At 35.0% G+C, this 25190-nt stretch overlaps 1 protein-coding gene across 3 annotated transcripts in view; it reads left to right on the top strand.

Moving 5' to 3' along the window:
* The window catches only part of LOC128997905 (cytospin-A-like), a 96075-nt gene that overhangs the window by 37509 nt on the left and 33376 nt on the right, over positions 1-25190 (top strand). For 2 of the 3 annotated variants that reach the window (XM_054423712.1, XM_054423714.1), the window contains exons 4-12: positions 7049-7129; positions 10287-10364; positions 11202-11273; positions 13185-13268; positions 17313-17380; positions 17729-17966; positions 19821-20279; positions 22335-22604; positions 23417-23579. In XM_054423712.1, coding sequence (XP_054279687.1) covers positions 7049-7129; positions 10287-10364; positions 11202-11273; positions 13185-13268; positions 17313-17380; positions 17729-17966; positions 19821-20279; positions 22335-22604; positions 23417-23579 — 1513 coding nt within the window. Of the gene's footprint in view, positions 1-7048; positions 7130-9986; positions 10033-10286; positions 10365-11201; positions 11274-13184; positions 13269-17312; positions 17381-17728; positions 17967-19820; positions 20280-22334; positions 22605-23416; positions 23580-25190 lie in introns of those variants that run through there. The other variant, XM_054423713.1, reaches the window with a different exon arrangement.

Raw genomic sequence — 25190 nt, forward strand, 5'->3', positions numbered from 1 at the left:
ATACCTTCAACATGTGACCAGTTTTTTTTCGAATGAATGTTATTTTAACCAAACAGATGAGTCAAAACAAACTATATGTTGTTGTTTTTACTTTTCTTTGTTTACACTTTATTTATTTAGCAATTGATGCAGTGAAATTGAAATATAGGATAGATGTGGACGATTCGTGATGATGTCAGGACACCAACGTTATATTATGTGTATTGTGAATTTTATTGGCTATTTTTGTTTTATTTTAGAGAGTTTCTATTCAGACCTACTGGAAATTGTGTATAGTATGAGTAATTGTATTGTGGTGATATTGATTATGGAAGAGGCAGGTATGCGATGGATGGTGGTATCGTTGACTAGGCCTATACACTTCTCAATTGATAATTACTCTTTTTACTTTAGGCTACTTATAATCAGTGTGCGAATCAGCCGCACCGCAAATCTCACTTCAACGCTTTTCACATCGTCACAATTGCTGTTTTATTGTAAAATGATCAGATTTAAAATGCATATTGTATCGGCCTATGATGGGATAAAAACACATTTGCTCTGGCAACATTTGTTTTCAAGATGATTTTTCACATTAAAACTGCAATAAAATGTGTCTTTAAACTTGTAAACTAGCTGTTCTGAATTTATTAACTGACTACTTGATTCCCGTACGTAGGACGGGTTAACACCTCGTACATCATAATTTATAATATATATTTCTGTATGTCTAATATATATTACCGGTATGTATAATGCGAAATAATGAAATAATATTATTTATACAGTAGAACCTCTTTAATCCGAACCCCCGTAATCCGAACGTCCACTAATCCGAACCTCTCATTGCTGTACACTATACACAGTATAGCAGTTCTTTATTGTATACTGTATTTAATTGACAGTACTGTTTATTTACCATATTTACTACTGTATAAAATAAACACTGTATTTTACTTTATAAAACATTTTTTCACTTTTCCCAAAATAATTTTGATCAATTTTAGCCATGTTTTGGCTATAGTTATGTAAAAACAATAATATGTTCTGTAATCCGAACAATAGTATTCAATAGTCAATAGTTGAATTATGTATTCAATAGTCCGAACTACCCCTGGTCCCAATTAGTTCGGATTAAAGAGGTTCTACTGTATTTTTATTATCTTAATTTATTTTCAATCAGTTATTTCTTAGGCCTACTTCATTTTATAATACAGCAGTAGCATAATTGTTCTTATACAGATGAAACAACTAATTTTACTCACTTTATAACTTTTTTCTCCTTTCATACAACTTTAAAAATTTATTTATATACTATTTTATTGTACTTTATACACGTAAAAAAGTCATACAATAAAATAAAATAATTCTACAACGTTAGTATCTTGTCAAACATCCCTAGGTTGATTATTGGTGTTGGCGACTGAAGTATGCCATTAGTGGTAGAATGAGACGAGACGGCAGTGGCTAGGCAGGCAGGGACTAGGGAGGTTGGCCGGTACGGCGACGCAAAGCGTAAGCGATGGCAATGGCGTGGTGGTTACAGCCAAATGACAGTGTAATTTCTTACTTTTCTTCTCTTCTCATAATTAAAAACCTCTATTTTTACAAATATGACATTTATTTGTTTTACGATATTCAGTTTCTTCATTTTCTGTCCAACTCATAGGCTTTTTGTTTTTTGAATTATATTTCTTAGCTGTATGCATTGAAATCTGATCTAAATATTAAAATAATTTATTTGGTACATTTTCTAATTCATCTTCTGTCTTTGCTCTATAACAAATTGGTTTATACATTTTATTAGTCACTCTAGAAACTAAATAAATTGTGAATCCTTAAGGTATGTGTTTTTGAATTTTATTTGCATATGAGTTGTTTGGATTATTTTTACAAGTACTTATCGTTCTTATTCAAAATACTTTCAAAATCCATATAAATTACATAAGGATGTTCAAATTTTTTATAATAATTTTTAAATTCAACAGTTTGATCAGGAAATGGCATAATTGGTCGACAAGGTTCGAGAGATTTACAAATTATTAAATGTTTACTCAAATCACTATTTTTATCAATTCAATCATTCAAATTATTATTTGAATTTGTTAAAATATATTCTTGAAAATAACCTTTTAATGATGATGCTTCTTGAATACTTCTTATACAATCTTTTGGAATAGGTTTATTTTTAAAATAATCATTTAACAAACCAATTAGTTCTTTTCTAGTTTTATCTAAAATGTTAATACCATTTTAATTGATAAATTTTGAATAAATTTCAATGATCTGTATGTTAAATTGTTAGTATTTTCTTTAATTTCATTTATCTTTTAATCAGCTCATCTCTTTCAAAATTTTCATAGTTTCTAACAGATAATTTATTAGCAAATTCTTGTAATTTGTCATCATTAAATAACAAATCGTTTGTTGGATCATATGACTGTTTTATATGTTTTAACTGTTCAAAATTTTTTGTTTTATAATCATGAATACTATTATTACCTTTATAGGGGAATCATTTTAGTGTTGAACCCCAACAAAATTGCAACACGAGCAATTTTTTTTTAATGATAGCTAAGAGTGCCCTTAATATCCCTCAAAAATCGCCATGAATCGTACCTTGGCAACATGACAAAAAATTCAAAATGGCCGCCAAGATGACTGCCAAAATATATATTTTGGCATATATCTTGAGAACGGTTAGTTTTTTCAAAAACGTTATTTCAGCAAATATGTAGCTCTTTTAATGCCGGTCAGTTTTTATATATGCATTTTGTCTGTCAGACATATGGTATGGCCGCAATTTGAAGAGCCGTACTTCATTATATTCTGCCTTTTTCACAAAAATTAAAAATTTTCATTTTTTTATGACTTACTATTAGCACTCAGCAACTTCCTTCAACAGAGTTAGCAGTAAAGTTTCATAGTCTGCGTGCCTATTTACAAATTCAAATATGGAAAAGGGCAGAAGATAGTATGATAACTACAGACTGGAGATGGACTTTGCAGGACAACATGTATGTGCCCCAAACGATGAATTTGCCAGCAGCACCAGATACATTGTTAAAATGATTAGATGCAATTGCAAGGCTCCTTGTAATTCAATGAGATGTGTGTGTAAAAATGGATTTAACTGCACTATTTCCTGTGGTCATTGTTTAGAAAACAATTGTGAAAACAGTCTCCAGTTTTCATTGGACAAAGAAAAAGACTATGAAAATACAGGGTGATTCAAAATGAATGACCCAGTTTTAACGCTTTATAGCTTTTATACTATTAAACTTACCGCTATAAAATACACATCAAACGAAAAAAGCAACTAAAAGAGTTTACGCCTTCCAAAGACACATCATTTAACAATATCGATCAAGCAGCTTTTAGGTTAGAGCTTGTTCGCTGCGCTCACTTGCCTTCAGGTTAGCTCGTTCGCTACGCTAACTCGCCTCCAGGGGACCAACTTTTGTTTAATTGAAACAGCTGTTAAGATTCATTAATTCATTAAAATATGAGTACTCATAAGGTTAACATGGGAAACTCCAGAGCCACTGGGGCGGAGCCCAGAGGTCGGTGGGTAAAATCATTTCTTAGTGAGCGTCTACTACCCAAAAGGAAGATGCCTGCCAAGTTTCAGGTTCCTAGGTCTTATGGTTTCTGAGATTTCGTGATGAGTGAGTCAGTGGTATTTGAGCTTTGTACAGATGAAAAAAAATAATAGTGCTGCACCCTGTTGGTAAATCTTATAAATTTTTAATGCTTTTGCATATCATAGAACCAACTCTTTTAGTTGAAACAGCTGGCTAAATTTTGTTAATTCCCTTTTAATATGAATACTCATAAGGTTAACATGGGGATCTGCAGAGCCACTGGGGCGGAGCCCGAAAGGATTTTAAAGATAAGAATATGCCTATATGTTAATCGGGAAAGTGAGCTATCATCATGCTGAATTTCAGCCAAATCTGACCAGTATTTTCCACGTTCACTTGTCACAAACATACATCCATACATACATCGATATTTAAATTCATTGTTAAGCCCCTGAGCTGTAGATATTATTGTAAGACTAGATTACTTACGTCAATAGCTCATTGAATTGTGAATTAGACTTCATGTTTCAGTACATGTTTCAACACATTGTCATCATCAGCTGAGTACTAACTAGTGAAGTTTTTATTCACCATATGGTTTCGTCATAGTTCAATTAAATAAACACGTAACACAAATACGACACGACACGGAACATATACATTTACAACACGTAAAGCTATAAGATATGCAGGCCTGCTCGAACAAAACATACGGTCACGCCGCGGGTCGGGGACAGACTGACTATTTGTTTATCCAGGCTTATCATTGTTATCACGGAGGCAGTGGACAGCTGTTTCTTTGGTAGGAATGATAGAATTGAATATCGATTTGGAGCTGAATACAGCTGATTGAATACAGTCACACCATACAACACACATTGAAAAAATCTATGAGGGATAACAACTTAAGCCTGGTCTTCAACACGAAGAATAAAACAAAAAACTTGCTGAATTACAAAACGCCAAATGCAAAAATGAACACTAATAACAAAACTGGTGTCTATAAACTAAAATGTGCTGACTGCCCGAGCATATATATAGGCCAAACTGGTCGCGGGTTTAACACACGATTTAAAGAACACAGACCAAACCCTAGGACGAACAAACAGAAATCAGCATTCAGCCAACATATAATCGACAATAACCACTCATTTGGAACAATAGAAGACAGTCTAGAAATACTCCAAATTTGTGAAAAGGGCAGAAAATTGGACACGTTGGAGGAATACGAGATATACAGAGCTCATAAAAATAACAACGCAAATGAATTTGTTCTAAATAAAAAACTAAATTTCAGCTCCAACTCGATATTCAATTCTATCATTCCTACCAAAGAAACAGCTGTCCACTGCCTCCGTGATAACAATGATAAGCCTGGATAAACAAATAGTCAGTCTGTCCCCGACCCGCGGCGACCGTATGTTTTGTTCGAGCAGGCCTGCATATCTTATAGCTTTACGTGTTGTAAATGTATATGTTCTGTGTCGTGTCGTATTTGTGTTACGTGTTTATTTAATTGAACTATGACGAAACCATATGGTGAATAAAAACTTCACTAGTTAGTACTCAGCTGATGATGACAATGTGTCGAAACATGTACTGAAACATGAAGTGAAATTCACAATTCAATGAGCTATTGACGTAAGTAATCTAGTCTTACAATACATCCATACATCCAAACTTTCTTATTTATAATATTAGTAGGATAAGGTATACATATACAGTGTGGTAGAAAAGTCCCGGAACGGTTAAATATTTAAAAAAATAATGCAGATAGAGCTAAAATACTTGGTACAAAATTACAGGGCATAAAACTCCATTTCAACACATATTCAGTGATCCAATAATTCTTCAGGGGGACGGCCCACAAGGAGTCGGAAGAAAATCTTAAATGGAAGCATAGGTCAATATGCACATCAAATTAAAGGTCTTTTTTAGTAGAATACAATGCCGCAAACCGCACTTCAAAAGGTTGATCCTGCACAAAATGACAGTTGTTCAAAGATTCATTTAATTTACATTTGCTATTATACGCTTTCTCCTCAGGGGACACAGCCCTAGGAATCGGAAGAAAATTGTTAACGTAAGAATAGGTCGATATGCACATCAAATTAAAGGTCTTCACTTTTAGATTACGATGCCATAAATTCAAGCTCAAAAGAATACCTGAGTAAAAAATGACAGTCGTTCAAAGATTCAAAATGGCGGATTCAAGAAATCTTTGAACATCTGCCATTTTGCGCAGGATCAATCGTTTGAAGTGCGGTTTGCGGCATTGTATTCTACAAAAAAAGACCTTTAATTTGATGTGCATATTGACCTATGCTTCCATTTAAGATTTTCTTCCGACTCCTTGTGGGCCGTCCCCCTGAAGAGTTATTGAATCACTGATATGTGTTAAAATAGAGATTTATGCCCTGTAACTTTGTACCAAGTATTTTAGCTCTATCTGCATTATTTTTTAAAATATTTAACCATTCCAGGACTTTTCTACCACACTGTATATTTCTTTTTTTCTTCATTTTCCGTTGATTTTCTTTGTTTTTGTATTTTGTTTTTCAATTTCTTCTTTTATCATATTGTCTATCATTTTTGCTCTGTAGCCATTTTTCTCTGCTAAGTATTTAATGGTATTTTTTCTCTTTTTTAAAGTTTTCTTTATTCAAGGGAATATTTTTAAGTCTGTGGATAAGTGAATGGATAGTAGCGATTTTATGACTCCAAGGATGGTTGGAATAGTATGGATCCGTGGTCTTAGGTTTTCTAAAGATGTTAAATGTATGTCTGTTGCTATTTTTTTTAGATTGTAATATCTAGAAATTTTATTTGTTCTTTTTGAATCTCTTCTTGTATTTAAATTATAAATTGTATATAACTTGTGTTAATTGTAAAAAAAATATTAAAAGGGTACTTTGTTAACTATGTTTTTGATTTTTAATATATATATAGGTACACTTGTGTAAAAATTTTAACGAATAGTGTTTTTGGCCTTTAGGGATATCAAAATGAAAAAGTAAATTGGTCCCGAGCTCAAGTCTTATCTTTAGGCCTACGGTAATAGCTACTTCCCCTATAGGGAAATTTGCTAAATCATAAAACCATAGTAATTAAGAATTGTTGTTAAAAAAGACAAAATCCAATAACTCTCTCGCTGTGGTTTTTTGTCATTTCCCACGGTCATGGAAACTTTGGTATCGATTCCCAAGATCGCGGCAAACATCAAATGGAGCAAAGTGTGAAGGCTATGCTTAGAATTATTGCACCATTATATAATTTGGGAAAGGTAACAGTATCGACAAGCATTTTTGGTGGTACGGATATAACAGTTTATGTAGCTTATGTACTTTCTCTCTCATTAACCCTACAGTTCAGTAAATGCAATGCATGTCTAAAACACACATTTTGCATGGGAAATAGAACCGTCATTTGTGTTATTTTGTGATATTAATCTCAACTTATGACTAACTGTTGTATCCCTTGTTCAGACATCTCAGATGAGTCAACAACATCTTCACAATATCGTCACAACCTCGAGAAGACAGATAGCAAATGCCATGGAACCAGGAGTAAGTTTTTTATGTGATTAAACCCTAAAATATAAGTATCAAGCTTTAGGTGGATTCAATGTAAATTTACTCGTTACATTCATTTTAGGTAGTGTATAGTAAACTACCTTAACGCTTTACGTACTCCTCGTCTAGTATGACACTCAGTTGATCAAAAGCGTACATGTATTTACAGATCTTTTTCTTTAATTATTGACATGCTCTGATCATTCGTTAGTCAAAATAAACTCCTAAATATTTGTAATAATCTACTTTTTCAATGTATTCACAATTATAAGATGTACTGTTGTGGTCGCCGCAACAATGAAACTTTAAATTGTCTAGACTGTAATCAGTGCTTATAATGAGTTATATAGGAAGAAATTTAGTCTTTTTCACATTAAGTGAGAGCCAGGGTGTCTAGTAGTCGGGAAAATCGGGAAAGTCGGGAATTAGTATTGAATTTCAAAATGGTCTTGAAAAGTCGGGATTTGGTCTTAAATTTGATTTCAAAGTCGGGAATTTTCGTGATTTTGCCGCGATCGTCGTCTTGCGTTTACGTAACCGCGAAAACCAATGATGATGATACCTGCTCGGCCGCGGGAAATGTTCATGATTTTGCCGCGATCGCGGACGACGACGATGACGTTTCCGTGACCGGGGGAGATGACGATGACGTTTCCGTGACCGCGGGAGACGACGATGACGTTTCCGTGACCGCGGGAGACGACGATGACGTTTCCGTGACCGCGGGAGACGACGATGACGTTTCCGTGACCGCGGGAGACGACGATGACGTTTCCGTGACCGCGGGAGACGACGATGACGTTTCCGTGACCGCGGGAGACGACGATGACGTTTCCGTGACCGCGGGAGACGATGATGACATCTGCTCGGCCGTGGGAAATGTTCATGATTTTGTCACGATCGCGGACGACAACGATGACGTTTCCGTGACCGCGGGAGATGACGATGACGTTTCCGTGACCGCGGGAGACGACGATGATATTTGCTCGGCCGCGGAAATGTTCATGATTTTGTCGCGATCGTGGGAGATGACGATGACGTTTCCGTGACCGCGGGAGACGACGATGACGTTTCCGTGACCGCGGGAGACGACGATAACATCTGCTCGACCGCGGGAAATGTTCATGATTTTGTTGCGATCGTGGGAGATGACGATGACATTTCCGTGACCGCGGGAGACGACGATGATATCTGCTTGGCCCCGGGAAATGTTCATGATTTTGTCGTGATCGTGGGAGATGACGATGAAGTTTCCGTGACCGCGGGTGATGACGTTGACGTTTCCGTGACCGCGGGAGACGACGGTGACGTTTCCGTGACCGCGGGAGACGACGGTGACGTTTCCGTGACCGCGGGAGACGACGGTGACGTTTCCGTGACCGCGGGAGACGACGATGACATCTGCTCGACCGCGGGAAATGTTTATGATTTTGTCGCGATCGCGGAAGATGACGATGACGTTTCCGGGACCGCGGGAGACGACGATGACGTTTCAGTGACCGCGGGAGACGACGATGACGTTTCCGTGACCGCGGGAGATGACGGTGATGTCTAAACATTCGCGGGAAATGTTCATGTCTTTTCCGCGATCGCGGACGACGACGATGACGTTTCCGTGACCACGGGAGACGACGATGACATCTGCTCGACTGCGGGAAATGTTCATGATTTGGTCACGAATGCGGACGACGACGATGACGTTTCCGTGACCGCGGTAGATGACAATGACGTTTCCGTGACCGTGGGAGACAACGATGATGTCTAAACAGCCGCGGGAATTGTTCAAGATTTTGCCGCAATCGCGGACAATGACGATGACGTTTCTGAGACCGTGGGAGACGACGATGATGTCATTGATGTCTACAAGGCCGCGGGAAATGTTCATGATTTTGCCGTGATCGCGGACGACGATGATCACATTTCTGTAACCGCTGCAGTCAATGATGATGTCTAAACGTACAGTACGCGGAAGATTTCATGATAAAAAAAAAAAACAAATTTGCTAGTTAGAATTTTTATTGCTGCATTATTTCTTTACTTGAAAACACGACATTATCATAATACTACTTTATGACAAAGACAGGGGTTGGTGTAGTATTATTTAGAAAATTTGGTTAAGCTATAAAAATTGGTATCGGTACCAAGAATTGAGAATCGATACATTTTGGTATCAACACCCACTAATTGTTGAAAAAACTAGTCTTGAAAAATCTGGAATTAGTCTTGAAAAGTCTGGAATTAGTCTTGAATTTTGTAATGGAAATAAACTAGACACCCTGGAGAGCACATTTTAATCTAACCATTTTTTTTAGAAGTGAGAGGTCACAGAGTGCTTTGGACCTGATATCCTTCCATGAACGAACCTTTATCAAAACTAATGTGTCATCAGCAAATAAAAATAGTACATCATCCAGGTTCAGTTTTCAAATGTTGTTTATATAGACTAGAAAGAGTATAAGCCCGAGAGTGCTTCCCTGAATAACCCGATACTCAATTGAATTTGCATCACTATTCACACCACAGATGGAAACCACTTGATGTCTGTCAGATAAATAGTTTTTGAACCAAGAGAGAGCAGTGTCTCTGACACCGATCTGTTCCAATTTTGTTAGCAACAAGTTTTTGTCAATTGAGCTGAATGTTTTTTTAGATCTAAAAAATTTAACATATATTGATTGTTATTTGCCATTGAGTTATTTATAGATTTACATACTTCAAAAAGTGCATCAGAGATGTGTTTATCTTTTCTAAACCCAAATTGTGAATTAGATAATATATTGTTATTATGAAAGTACTCCACCAACTGCTCCTTGACATTACGCTCTAAAACCTTGAATAATATGCTTAACAATGAGATTGGTCTAATGTTGTTTCTGCCTTTTGGATCTCCTGGAAAGGTAACAATATATCAACATGCATTTTTAATGGCACGGATATAACAGTTTACAAGTATATTCCACTACACCTAACATTCCGAAGATATATTATATTGAACACTTTATGTAAGGAAATACCTTCTCATTGACCCTACAGTTCAGTAAATGTAATGCATGTCTAAAACACACATTTTGCATGGGAAATAGAACTGTCATTTGTGTTATTTTGTGATATTAATCTCAACTTAAGACTAATTGTTGTATCCCTTGTTCAGACATCCCCAATGAGTCCGGAGAACATATTTACGTCCACCCGAAGAGAATCATCAGATGCCACTGTGTCAGTAGGCCTAGTAAGTTTTTTATGTGATTTAACCCTAAAATATAGTATCAAGCATTAGATAGATTCAATGTAAATTTACTCGTTACATTCATTTTAGGTAGTCTATAGTATAGGTAGCAGAAGGCCAATAGTATAACATTTATTAAAAATAACACACACACAGTTTACCATTACTTAGCAACCAAGAATCATTTTCTACTTTCTTATAAGCCTGCTCAACTTTTTAATATCAAAGATGGTTTTCTTAACTGCCAGGTTTGCTTAGTACCAGTAACACAATATCATTTTGGTTACATTTTTTTCCATGTCTTCTCTACCTTCTCTTTGGGTTATATTCACATATTTTTCTTAAACATAATAAATAGAGTAGATATTTTCTAAAGAAGACTGAGAAAATAACCATCAAATGAGTACCTGTTAAAATCAACCATACGGTGTGCAAAAAATTTCATACAAATAATTAAAGGTGTGCGAGCCAGAGATTTTTGATTGAGCTGAGCCAGTGTGATTTTAGATTTACTGGGGTCGTGTAAACATCATTGTCTTCTACAATCACGGCATTATCCTGGATATCCACTGTGGTCATCTAGACCTCATCATGGTCTCTTGCGTTTACTGAAACGTAATCATCGTCATCAGCGTAAATTTTTAATTGCGTGGTATAAGCTTATGCGTTTTGCGTTCACAATTGTAAAATATTGTTTCGAGCTTGATTTTCAGATTTAGTGCTGGATTTATCAAGCTTGTAGGCTAGGCTCGTCTTGGCTCAAAAATCGAAACCGTTCGCACACTTTTATAAAGAATTTATATTTGAATGCTTTTGACACTTGGCTTTTATTGTTACCAGCCAGACGTGTCCCCGATTTCGAAGATCACACACACCAATCCTATTACACAACTATCTCCTGAAGAACATCAGGTAAGTTTAAGCTTTGGTTTTGTTTTACTATACCATCAGAGCAAAATCGTGAATATCTCCTGCAGACTCAGTAAACTCGTTGACGTTTTCCGCGGTCACAGCAAAATCTTGAACATTTTCTGCTGTCGATGCATCATGAACATCTTCTGCGTCCATGGCAATCGTGATTGTCTCCTGGGGTGACGGAAAAATCTAGAACATGTGACATACAAAATTTAAAGGGTATAAACACACCATGATTGGACAACCATCCCATCTGACAGCATCTGACTTACCCATTTACAGCCACAATAGCCTATACCTGAAAGTATGCGCTAGATATACTAGTTTAAACTATTTGCAAAGGAATAGGTCTACGCTCAAACACAATTAAGTATAAACACAGACATCCAAATGATGTATTTATTTTTAAACACTTGAAATAATGGCAAATTGTCAATGGAACCCGTTAGGCTCGCCCCTACCTCTCGCCACAAAAGAGACAAGAATTTTGCCTTGTTCCACACGCCTTTGATTGTTTGAGGCGGGAAAACTATTTGTGTGCTACGGCCCGCGCAACACAGGATATTGTTTTCGTATTAGTTGGCCTTTTTCCAAGATGACCGTGACCGTTAACTTATTTTATGGACTCCCTTGGAGAATAATTCAAAACTACAAAGAACATTTCTAATCCCACAGTATACTAGCTATTTAAATTATAAACACTTTGGTGTTTGAAAAATATTTTTGGACGATAAATTTTGCAGCTTTTTGAAATCATCCAAGATGGCCGCTTGCCTCCAAGGACTCAACAATAGGCCTAATTGTGCGACTATAAAGGAATAACTTCCCACCTTACGCTTGCGAATTAGTACGGTACATATTTGTATCCACAGTTGCCAGGACGACTATTAAGACGAGCAAAGATTACATTGACATTTAGGTATTTAATCTGTAGACTAGTAATTGTTAAGTAATCTGGAAGACAACTAATTAAAATGAAGTGCGAAAGATGGGTTATGAGAGTGCTCAATGCCTGAAGCATAATCCATTTGTTTGAGGTGCGGATTTTCAAGCTTGTAGAACAAATAAATATCACAAAGTAGAAGGGCAGGGGTGAAAGTGACTGAAGTGACGGGATACCCGGGTGGATTTTCAGTGACTGGATTCCAGTGGTATGCGGTAAAATATATAGTGACTGGCTTAGCAGCACAAATTTTACGTGACTGGCTTTTCCATGCAAATGCGGTGGTGACTGCATTAGCATAGCATTTTTTACGTAATTATATTTTAGTATTTTTAAGAAAAAAAGAGATATATACGTTCAGATATGTCTAGGCTTAAGATATTTACCAACATATATTATATATATATCATAGTCTTGAAATATATTGGGGGGTGCAACTGACTGACTTCCAGTGTATATTTTATGTGACTGGCTTCCCGGGCGCGGCCGTGTATATATATATATATATTTAATATTTTATCCAGTACAAAATGTCAACTTTTGTTTCGATACATGTAACGTTTTAAGCTCAAAAATATTAAATGTAGCTGCAAGTAGAATCATGAATCAGGATTAAATGCATTAAATGAGTATGATTTTGTCCTACCAGATTAATCAGCAAAACTCCACAAGAGGTAAAATGACCTAAACATAGCTTTGTTTAGGCTAACCATTATCAGCTGCTTAGCTAATCATTATTCACAATACCTGTATTAGTCACAAAGGTTTAGTCATTCCTGATAGCAACACCTGTTAGTTTGCCAGTTCACTTGAGTAGCTCTTCTGGGAATTTTAAGGGTAGTAAGATTTTATTTCAACATTTTACTCCAATCCTCAAATTTGTAGATTTTATTTTTATTGTAAGGGTGATATTGTTATTTGAACTTGTGTTGTGTTTACTAAACTATTATTTTGTGGTTTTATAGGAGGAAAGTGTTCTCCTCTCTTCTTCTGACGAGGGAGATAACTCTACTATGACAACAAACAAGACCACCAAAGGAGTAACACACGTGAGTGCTTGTTTGGCTGTAATCATTTTTCAGTATTATTCAAATTTTGTAATAAAACTAAAACTGATTTCTATGTTAGCTCAATTTCAAATAGCTATTACTGTACTATTATTATTATTATTATCATTCAGCTTTTATGTGCAGTGCACTCTTATTTTTTCCTACCGTTACCTAACAATGTACATGTTCTCTCACTGATTTGAGAAAGCAAAGTGGCCAATTCGCTCATCAGTAAGACAATGTTAACATTGTCTCACTCTAATTACTTAGTCTCACTCACTCCAGATTTGCAACGTGAAGGCACGAAATAGTGAGCGCGTAACATGCAGACAAGGTCTTATGCGCGTGAAATACGTTGGCAGCACTGGCTGTAAATCAGCTGGTCAGCTGTTGTACTGTTGTATCATTAAATGTAATATTAAAAGTTCACTTCTGTGTAAAAATATGTCACGTTTCTTTACCAATTTATTTGTTTTATGGTTGAAGGAATAATAATGTGCAACTCGAGTGAAAAGTGCAATTGCTCACTAGTTGCACAAAACTATTGTTTATACAAGTCGATAATAGAATAATCAATGAATTATAAAATTCAAATGAAAGCTCAATTGTAAACTAATCAAATATTTAGTTGATTTATTTCAGTTTTATTCAAACAGGACCATTTCATAAGAAATGATTGATTAAATATAAATCACATTGGGAAAATCAATATCACGGTTTGTTTATAAGTCACCACCAAAGTTCTTAGTTTGTAAATTTCAAATATTTCCTTTAATTTAGAGTGATTTGATAAATTAGATAAAGATATTTTGCCTTTGACTTTGAATAGAACTAGAAGTTCAATTCAAAAAAGTTAAAAGTTTAATTTAAGATTAATATGAAACCTAGTTGAATTGAGCCATTGACTATTTGGATGTGGCCATTGACCAAGCTTTAAACAATGGACAACTTATTTTAAACTATAGTATCTTTTATGTCCAATCCAACTACTAACGTATTAAATATGTTGGTAGGGAATAGAATTTTGACAATGCACCCTCTGTGAATGGGTCATTCAGCTACGTTAATTTAGAATACAAAAATGCCTACAGCTGTTTTATATTGAAGGATGTCTGCTCCTAAGTCAATGACGTAACATAAGACTAGTGATGGGTTGATTCCAGAAATTTCTGATTCCCATTTTGATTCTTTGAAATCTATACTCAATTCTCAATCCTTATTCCATTATGTTAAAATAATTTCCCGCGGTCGTGTAGACATCATCATTGTTCACTGCAAAACCCTGAATAACCCCTACTGTAACAGAACATCATCGTCTTCTGCGATAGTGAAAAACTCCAATCATTTCCTGTGGCTGTGTAGACATCTTTATTGTCTCCCGTGGTCACGGCAAAACCCCTAATAGCCCCGCGGTAACAGAACACCTACATCGTCTTCCACGATCACGACAAAATTCGTATCATCTCCCGTGGTTTTGTAGACATTGGAATTGTCCACTGCGGTGGTCACGGAAAAACCCTGAATTACCCTTGCTGTAATGGAACATCATCATCTTCTTACACGATCATTGAAAAATTCCAAATCTTGGCAGAATTCCAAAGCTGAGAATTTGTGGGACTGAAAATCGACTTTAAGAATCGACTCATCCAGCTACACAAGACACAGAAATGTAATAATACGCATTCCAAAGTAAAATTACTGACTAAGCGATTTCACATTTGCCTAATCAGATTCCTACTGAAATATTCTCTTAAACATGTCAGATTTTACTCCCCATTTGAACAACATTTGGAGTATGTTGTTGAACTGTTGGTTGTGTGATGAAGAAGAAGATATGACAATAATTAAGAGTTTCAAGAGGTGAGTGCCTATTTGACTGTAATCTTTTTCTTCAATTGTACAGTAAATGTCCGTTTATGGTCTTCCCCTAATTTATTACTAGGCTAGTGATGCAATATAAAACCATTGAGTATACATGTATATGAGTTGTCACATAATGCTATTAGTTGTTACCGATTTTGGCGACGTAGTTCGGGCCGCTGACGCTTGGGTAGCGGTAGTCTGTCGTCAGTGCAGCGCGTCTCTGAGGACCTTTTAATCATTTAGTATTAAAAATTTATTATAAAACAACGAAACTAGAATCAAACAAATTAATTTCATCAACAAAAATTACATTTTACAACCTACAATGAAAGTAATACTAAAATACCACCAAACTGCCTTCCCGACTAGCCCAGGGTGGAGTAGTTCGGGCTGCTGACGCTACTCTGGAACAGCGCTGTTCAGGTAACGATAACCTCCATTGAGTGGCTACTCTAGTATGTGTATATTCAATGATAAAACCCATTAGCAGTCCCAAATCCATTACTATTTTATCACAACAATAATTGTTGTACTCAAGTACTACCAAGAGAGTTTTATCCCTTTTATTTCTTTACAATCATCTGTTTGACTTGAGTTTATGGATTTGTAATTCTTTTCATTTATTAGTTCTCAAAATCAATTGTTTTTAGATTTTGATCTCATGCAGTAGATCTATCTATACTACTGTATGACATGATATGCAATTTTTACAGTTCGTACTAATTATACTATAACCAATGTGTGTGTTAATTTCTGTTAAGATTTTTGTAGTAAATCAGATTACACAACATATTTTCTTCAAAACGTTCTCCACGTTTCATGTTGCTTAGCCTATTACTATTTTAGGCCCTATAAAAATAAATCTTATGTAAAGCTGTAGGCCTACTAATGCCTAATAATAGATAAATTATTTATGATGATGTAACTAATAATTATATTGCAAGTTTGAGGTTTTGTACTTAGGAGATTAGGAGGCAGGGAATCAATGACACATATTGTATGGTGGAAACATAGAATTTTTATTTTCTTCTTTCTTGCAGTCTTGAAGCAACAGCCCCTAAAATTGTAATATGTTAATTGATTTGTTAATGATATTTTTTAAGTTTCATTCAAAACTTGTTGTAATTTAGCTATTTAGCTTTTTCAACAGTTAGTTATAAAAATGGGAAGCATTTATTTATTAATTTAATTTTACGACAAACACCATTTTAAACTTAACTTTATTTTAACTTTGTTTATTTCTTGACACAATCCCTGTTAGAAGTAAAGTTTTGATAATTTGTGAGACAGTAAAATCATGAATTTAGGATACTGTCCATATTCATAGTAATGTCAATGTATCAAAATAAAAAATAATAGTTTCAATACAATTCTGAGGAGAAAACCGCAAAATTACTGGTAGCCGCGTACCGTACTGATTTTGTATCGAGGACCGAGGTACAAAATATTGTACCGTACCAAACCGTACCAACCTTAAATTTTCTGTACTGCAGACCCCTAACTATGCATACATTTTTGTTTGGTTATTAGTTAAACTAAAGTTTATTAGTTAAACTAAGTTTCACCTGCATAACAACAACGCTTGTGGTTTCTCTTGTTTGCACACTGTAACAATCTAAACCTTCAATTATTAAAAATAATAACTCAAGTAAACGAGAATTATCATTATTCCTGAGACTTTGACTGAAATATACGTTGTTGTAATTTTACCTATTTAAAACCGAAAAAGTAACATGAAACTGACCAAAAGCCAATCTTAACTGAAACCGAACTGATAAAAAATGCAAATGACAAATTTAAGTTGTTTTAAGACAGGTCCATAAGAGGAAGGATCTAAAAAAATTGGATCAATAAACAATTCAAACTACTACAGTTACCCTGACTTACCTTGACTTTATATAGGGATCAAAACCATTTGGGATAACCTTTTTTTCAGTTTTTTTTTTTTTAGTTAAGTACTAAGCTAAACAGAGAGGCTTTAAATTTTAGCTTTTATACACATATTTTACATTACATAAGCAAATTAAATATATTAGCCTATTTGTCAACTGAGTTATTTCATCTCAATGTTTAGATAGCTTATTTTTAGTTAAAAGAAATGTGTTACCATTCAAATAAGAGATATCTTTTTACATTAATGAATAAACTAACAAATGTACTAACCATCTGTTTCTGTTACAGCCTAAACCTGAGACTGACTTACAACAACTCCAACACCATCTCCGTAAGATGGAAGAGGCACACCACAGGTATACTCATGAAAACTTGTTAAACAAATGGGTTGTTAAATCCAGTTTGAATTCCAAAGAGTCCTTTGATTATTGAAATTAGTTTTTAATTAAATTATAGTAACCTGTCAGTAACCCTTTCTCAAAGTCAGTCCCAGTATCAGATACTGAAATCGATTCTCAGTTCTTAATACCGATACCATTGGCACTTGACTAAATGGTAAATAGTACTTTTTTCACAAGAAGGTTGTAGACTATGTATTTTGAAGTTTTAGACTGAAAACCAAATCTTCATCATCATCATTAGATCCTTCCATTCATCCCAACAATGTGATTCAACATTAAGTATCAGTAGTTTGGTATTTGCAGTACTAATGAAGAGCTGCAGGCGACGATCCAAGAACTTGCTGATTTACAATCACAGCTGGAGGTCTCTAAAACAGAAAATGAGAAGTTGAAGGAAGAGCAAACCATGCTACTCGAATCATTATATCGGCAGACAGAGCGACTTCAAGCAGCTAAAGTGGAAAATGAAGACCTACAAAAGAGCATCAAGGAGGGAGTCGGCGTTCCCGAAAGGGAAAAGAAGCTGATCGACCTGCTTCAGGTACTAAATTTATATTTTAAAAGTACTGTAGATATTACAGTACAGTAGTCCCAAATTACTTAGCCTTCAGGGAAATTGACCAAAATAAATTGAACTTGTTAGTTTTATACTGGCATTGATTTGATTACTTTTAGAATTTACCTAATTTTCTGGGTTTAGCATTTTTTGAATTTCTGGGTAGTCATGTTTTGAGTTTTGTGTGTGAGTTTGTTACTTGTTTGTTATCAAGTCAAGTGGGGTATACACTATACAGTCTACTCTAAACTTTGGCATAAAACTAGTTTAGCATCACGCAAAAATGCATAGTAACTATCGCTTTGTCAATGACGTAACTAGCCAGAAAAACAAAACACCAACATTGCATCTTGAACTCCACCTGATCAATGCTCATCAAGCAACAGTACTGACATTGTTTGACGTGTAAGGTTATTTATAGAAATTAAATATGATTTGTCAACCGATGAAAGAAGTCCTTCAAGTTTTACATGGTAAATAGTAACTTAAGTGCTTTATGAAAGATAATATGAATTATTAATTTTTAATATTTACTTTTATTTATACTACAGTAGAACCTCAATTAACTGGGGGTGGATCAACCGGACACGGAACAACCAGGCAGCAGATTAACCGTGGTCAATAGGTGCCTCTAAAACTATATTACATAACCTCATTATCCAAGAAATACACCAAGAAACTTTTATAAATTGTTTTTTTTTTAGTGTAATGTGTTAAATGCATTGCATATTAAATCCTTATTTAAAAAAATGATTAATATTGTTGACATTGACATTGCATATTCAATTATTTCTGCCCATTATTTCTATTTGTATGCAGTAGGCTCCCACAGTTCATTTGACAAAAAAGAAGATGTTGTTATGTTACCTACTTTTGTGGAACAGTCACAGCAGGCGATTGGGACTATTCAACTGTCGAAGAAGAAATAAAGAAATATCTATCGGTAGATTCAAGGTCAAGCTACCAATAGATATTTCTTTCTTCTACGACAGTCTAATCGTCCCAATCATCTGCTGTGCATCCCAATCGTCTGCTGTGCGTCCCAATTGTCTGCTGTGCCTATGTCACAACTAGTAGATGACATAACTACGCTTGTAATAGGGTAATTAGTAACCATGACAACTTAAGTAGTCCTTAACTGAGTGATTACAAACTATGGCAACTTTATAGCCTGAAAAATTATAAGTGAGGTTTTTTTGTTTAAGTGATTAATAAAGTATAGAGGAACAATGTTTTTATGTACCTTATTGTTACTCTTAAATTACTATCAAATTTTAACAATTAATTGTTGTAGTTATCCTTAAGTGTACTATGATTTTATACTCTTTTTATGAGATCTATTGTTTTATCGTCATTATTCTGTCCTGAAATAGCATGTACCAGTGGCCTATGACTAGCGGTAGCATGCTAGACTTCTATTGTCCTGTTCTTTACACGATTTGTTGCTGTACAGTGTTCTTGGATTTTTGTTGTTTGAGTAAGGCGTGATTTAAAACCGTACAGTTTTTATAATTGAATTAAGGTTAATATAACTTAACATATTATGATTGAGAAATAATAATTGTGTTTAGATAATGTAAAATGCAAATTATCAAAATAATGTCCTTTTATTAGGCAGACAGTTTTTATGAGTTTGTAATGTACGTTTATGTATTGTTGGATTAACCGTTATCAGTTATTTATGCTCTCCTCCCCCCCCCCCCCTCCCACGGATAATCGAGGTTCTACTGTTTTTGATATTACCGGATGTTCTAGCCCTTTGTGTTGGGTTACTTTTAAAAGTGTGAAAAATTTGTCTTTTTGACCATGTAGTGAAAAAATATTTTTTTACCATTACAGCAAGGTCAAAATACCAGGGAATCTTTTATTTCCCAAAACAATGAACTGACTCAGAAATTTAACGAAGCCCATAGAACAAGAGAGCTGACGGAACAACAGAACTCGTCTCTAAGAGAGACAGTTAGGGAGTTGGAGGTAACTGTAGAGGATGTTCAGTTTGAAAAACTTGCAATTGAAGAAGAGTTGAGACATCTGAAAGAGGATCAATCCCTCAGATACTTTGAGGTGTTGCGTCTAAATGTTCTACTAGACCTTGAAGAGTGCAAGGTGAAAGAACTAAAGGCAGCTCAAGCTAGCTTGGGCAACGATAACGAACTATACAATATAGTAAACAAAGTTATGAAGGAAAAAGAACAGGCAGAAGTCAAAATGGCCGAGTCAGAAGATGCTCTGAAACGTACTTTGAGTGAGAACATTCGACTGATGAAGCAAGTAAATACACTACAGGAACAGATCACCGTGAGTATCATTTACCTAACCAAAGTGTTATTAATGCTTGACAATGTTTGTTACTGTTGAATAACAATGTTTGGGTAGCGCTTGCTTTTGCAGATCTTCTCATAATCTGTGTGAAAGTCTTAATTCTTGACATTGTTCTCCTCTTTCAACTCTTCTTCACCAGCATCTTTAACTAGCTGTTAGTGATTTTCTTAGAAAAAGCACACCTATTAATTGTATATAATTTGCTCTTTACGACTTAAACGCTTCTCGTAGAACACAAAAAACAGTGTAAATAGTTAGATGTTAGTGAAGGATGAAAGATATTTTTTCATTTTATGATACTTATCTTCACCTTATACTTGAAAAACCTTCTAGTTAAATGAATAATTGTTTTGCTTTAAAATTTATAAAAGGACTTGACAATCATGTTGCCTACAGCTCTTGAGTATTATTGATCCCTCGAAAAATTCCCAGATTTATTTGGGTTACGAATGTCCCCAACAACTCACAGCTTTATTATGTATCACTTTTTGTTAGTAATTTAAATTTTAAATTATTTTAGCCAGGAAGTAAAAACTGAACAAACTGAACAATTTGTGTAAAGTTTTATTATTGAGAGTTTGAGCCATAAGTCAGGTTAAAAGTAGCTGTTAGTTTTGCTGTTAACTAGTTTAATAACTGTGCAAAGTAAACTAACCAACGTCTTATGTCAGCTGACAATATTGTGTCTTGTTGTAATGTGTATTAGAAAACGTCACCAAGTCTTACCAAGACCGTATGTAAACATGAAATCCATGTATGATTAGACAGTCTAATCGCATTGTACACATGTAACCCAACAAGTAACCCTGAATATTGCATGGTAGGGTCCATGACCCATTGAGCTTCATCGATTGAGCTTTACCTCACAATATTTAGACCTTTACCTCACCAAAGGAGAATATAACCGTTACTTTTAGGGTCTATTAATGACAGTGAAATGTTTTTTTATTCAATCCAGTTATAAACTACCGTACTTTTATTTTTTACAGTCAGAACCATCCTGTCGATCCTGTCTCACTATTATCACCATATAAATTGCAGTATGTGGCTTCAAACTGGTTTAACAACTTTTCTAATTGTTATGTGTTTTGCACAGGTAACCTTGGAGAAACTTGTAATTACACTGTTTAATAAAATGTTATTCCTGTTTTTTTGTTTATTTTTTTGTGTTTATGCATGTATTTGTAATATTTGTTGTCCAAACCAGAAATATGTTTTGTAAGAGTACTATGTTTTAAAAATATACATTTGAAACACACTTCTGAATACTTATTGCACCTGTTGCATTTTAAACCTAAGCACATCAGTTTTTAACTGTGTAATATGCATGTCACTTAATTGAGCACTTATTTTGTTTTCTTATTAATACCCTTCATTTGACTTGGTGTGTGGCTTGGTTTGTGGCTGTTTTCTGTTGTATTAGTGATTAATACTGTTTTCTAGTCTTACCCCAATACCTCAATACCCTTCAAATGCTGTTAAACAAATGTGCAATGTAATCACATGGATATAAATGTCAATTAATTGACTCATAGATAACATTGCTGTTTTCTTTTAATTCTAAAAACATGGGTACTCTTTACTATTTCCACTTAATTAATGTATATATTTAAAAATTAATGGTAAATTAAATTTTCATTAATACTTTTTTTTATTATTGCTATAGGCCTATATTTTAAAATAATCTTTCAAATATTTAAATGTAACAGTTCCTATTATTATTATTATCATTATTAATATTAAATTTGTCTTTTTTCTAAGTCATTTGTGTTTTATTTTCAATAATTCCAATCTCATCTTTGAAACAACTAGTTTTGAACCTTCAGAATTTAATCATGATGAAATAACCTGCATTTTAAATTTTCATGAAGTAATTCAAATTTACATATTTATAATGCATGGCATACAAATTATACTTATGATATTGCATGGTGTTTGAGAACACTCAGATAGGGATGTTCATGTTCAAAATCTTTGAGCACGCAAGATATTTTTAAGCCTGGGTTTTATATTCCATTGTGTTGCTTGTAGACACTGAAAGAAATTACAGCTAATGCAATCTCCGACCTAGAAAACAATACCAAGTTACAGAAAACAGAACAAAAGTTAGCAGAAGAAAAGATAAATGAGATGGAAATAATGTCAAAAGAAATTAAACAACTAAATGGCGTACTTTCTCAAGAATTGCAAAGTGCAACAGACAATTTAAGACTTACTGAAGAAAAACTACTAGTCACTACTAAACAACTTGAAGATTGTAAGAGACGGAACCTTAAAGAAAAACTAAAAATAGAGAGTGAGGTAAGTTTGCTAAACAGAAAACAGCCAATGCAGCCTATGCCAAGTATTATTGTTGTAGCCAGTTATTCTTTTGATTTGATGAGAAATATGATGTTATTTAGCATTCTTTGTTGACAAATTCCACTGTGTTTGTAATACTTAACAATTCCAGTAAACCTGGAAAACGGGAAAACCGAAAATTATGCGTAAATTTTGTTGACTGAGAAAAAATCCTTGTATTGTTTGTGAATTTTGTATAGAACTGTGAAATTTTGGATTTTTAATACTCCCTGGAAATCACAGTTTTTTTTTTGTTTCACGCTATGAAAACTTGCAATGTGGTACATTTAATTATTAAGAATTAAATCGTTGCCGTGATTGTAAGGAATAATCACGGACATTGCCGATGTTTTGCCTAGGTGCAAGAAATAAACACAAGAAATATAATAACGTTGCTGCGATCGCTGAAAATCTTCATGAATTTTGTCACAAAATGCAAACAATAATCGCCTGTGACCCCATTCCCAAAAAAATGAATTTTACCCTCCCCATAGCAGAAAATCTTAGTACTCGTTAAATCTAATGTTTTTTTTAAATACAGTAGGGTATAATTATGTCTTGTTTGTGGAAATATATAAATAAAATCCAATCAGACAAATTAAAATCGGGCAAATCTGCAAGTTTGCTGCAACGGGAGTATTTTATTGTACCATAGATTACTCTCATTTGGTTCTACAGAGGAACTGCTGATATAACGTTTTTATCGGGTATATCTGGAGGTGATTAGTGTAGCTCAGTTAAACATATTTTAAAATTGAGTAATTTGTTTTTAGTGCCGAGAACTTCAACAGATCCAAGAAGACCTCCTAGTGGCTGTTCGGGTCGCTAACGAAATAAAGTCGGAGACCCAGCTCCACTTCGAAAAACTACAGATTAAAGTCAGGGAGCTTGAAGAGAAAAACGCATCCCTCCTTACCCAAATAGAATACTTGACTAGTAAGTTTTCAACAAAAAAAAAAAAATTCTTAATTATTTAAAGTGTTTAAAGGATTGATTATGTTTTATGATTATTTATGTTATTCTTGTTTAAATTACTTAATTAGAATTGTGTTTGTAGCTAAGTGAATTTCAAACACAACATGGATGAAAATTAGTTGGATATTATACGTAAGACTTTTGTGTAGCAGCAAAGACAAAACAATTTATGTTTTAGAACAGTTATTTCACTAAATTGTTGAGTATTTCATGTAGAGGTTTCTCTTGCTGTTAATTTAATCTGATGATGTGGTTGGCCTAATCCATGGATACAAAACAAAATTTTTCATTAGAAATTATAAACAGCTTTAACCCTTAAATGCCCGTGCGGGAAATAACATACCCCCACGTACGGTCATTCTGCAATAATTTTACAAGTATGGTGGCAACCCCGATGAGCATAACACTAGCTTCCTAAAATAGCATATGCATTATATGGCCGCAGGGTTGTTAGGCTTGACCAAGGCATTGACCTGTCATCACCCCCTGGGTCTGGAATACCCCCAAGCGCGTGCTTGTGTTACCAGTACAGTGTTCATTAAGGGATCCAGTGTACACCCGCGTGCGTAGTAGTGTCTCAGATTTATTATCATAATTATAATTAGTATTAATAACTTTATCATTATAATTTCAATAGTAGCCTATTGAAAGTTTGCAAAAAACTTATTATCTGTAAACCAATTGGATGGAAATGTCTAACCATAGAGTTAGGGATGGACGGGATTTAATTTTTAGTTTGGGACGGGACGGGATTTTTATTTCCTTCCCGACTTTCAGGACGGGACGGGATTTTTTTCTGTGCATAAAAAGAAAGTCTTGAGTATTGCAGTTACAAAAAAAGACAAACAAAATCAATTTTTACCGTTTGTGGCACTGATCTATAAAAATAAAAAAATGGGTAACAATTTACAGGTACCTATAGAAACTTGTGACTCGCGGTCACGGTGCGATCGTCAAAATGACCGCGGTAACGGGGTGATTGTATGTATGACTCGTGGTCAGGACATGATCGTCGGTACGACTCACGGTCACAGCGTGATCGTCTGTATAAATCCGCGGCCACGGGGTGATAGTCGGTATGATTCTGCGGTCACAGGGCGACCGTCATTATGACTCCACGGTCACAGCGCAATCGTCATTATGACTCGCGGTCATGGTGCGATCGTCGGTATGAATCGTGGGCGTGGCGCAATCGCTGTTATGACTCCGTGGTCACAGCGTGGTCGTCGGTATGGCTCGCGTTCTCGGCGGGATCGTCGGTATGACTCCGTGGTCATGGCGCGATCGTCAAAATGACTTGCGGTCACGACATGACACAGCATATGACTCCGCGTTCACAGCGCAATCGTCGGTATGACTCCGCGGTCACAGCGCAATCGTCGGTATAACTCCGCGGTCACAGCGTGAACGTCGGTATGACTCCACGGTCACGGCGTGATCATCAATATGACTCACGGTCATGGCGCGATCGTTGGCAGACTATTTAGCTAAAGAAAAACCAAGACTTGAACTTTTTAAAAATAAACCTTCTTATATTGGAAACCATTTTTTTAGAAAACTTCCTAGCTATTA

The sequence above is a fragment of the Macrosteles quadrilineatus genome, unplaced genomic scaffold (genome assembly GCF_028750875.1).
Source record: "Macrosteles quadrilineatus isolate MER2022 unplaced genomic scaffold, UCM_ALF_1.0 Scaffold_7__1_contigs__length_78375512, whole genome shotgun sequence".
In the NCBI taxonomy this organism is placed as follows: Eukaryota; Metazoa; Arthropoda; class Insecta; order Hemiptera; family Cicadellidae; genus Macrosteles; species Macrosteles quadrilineatus.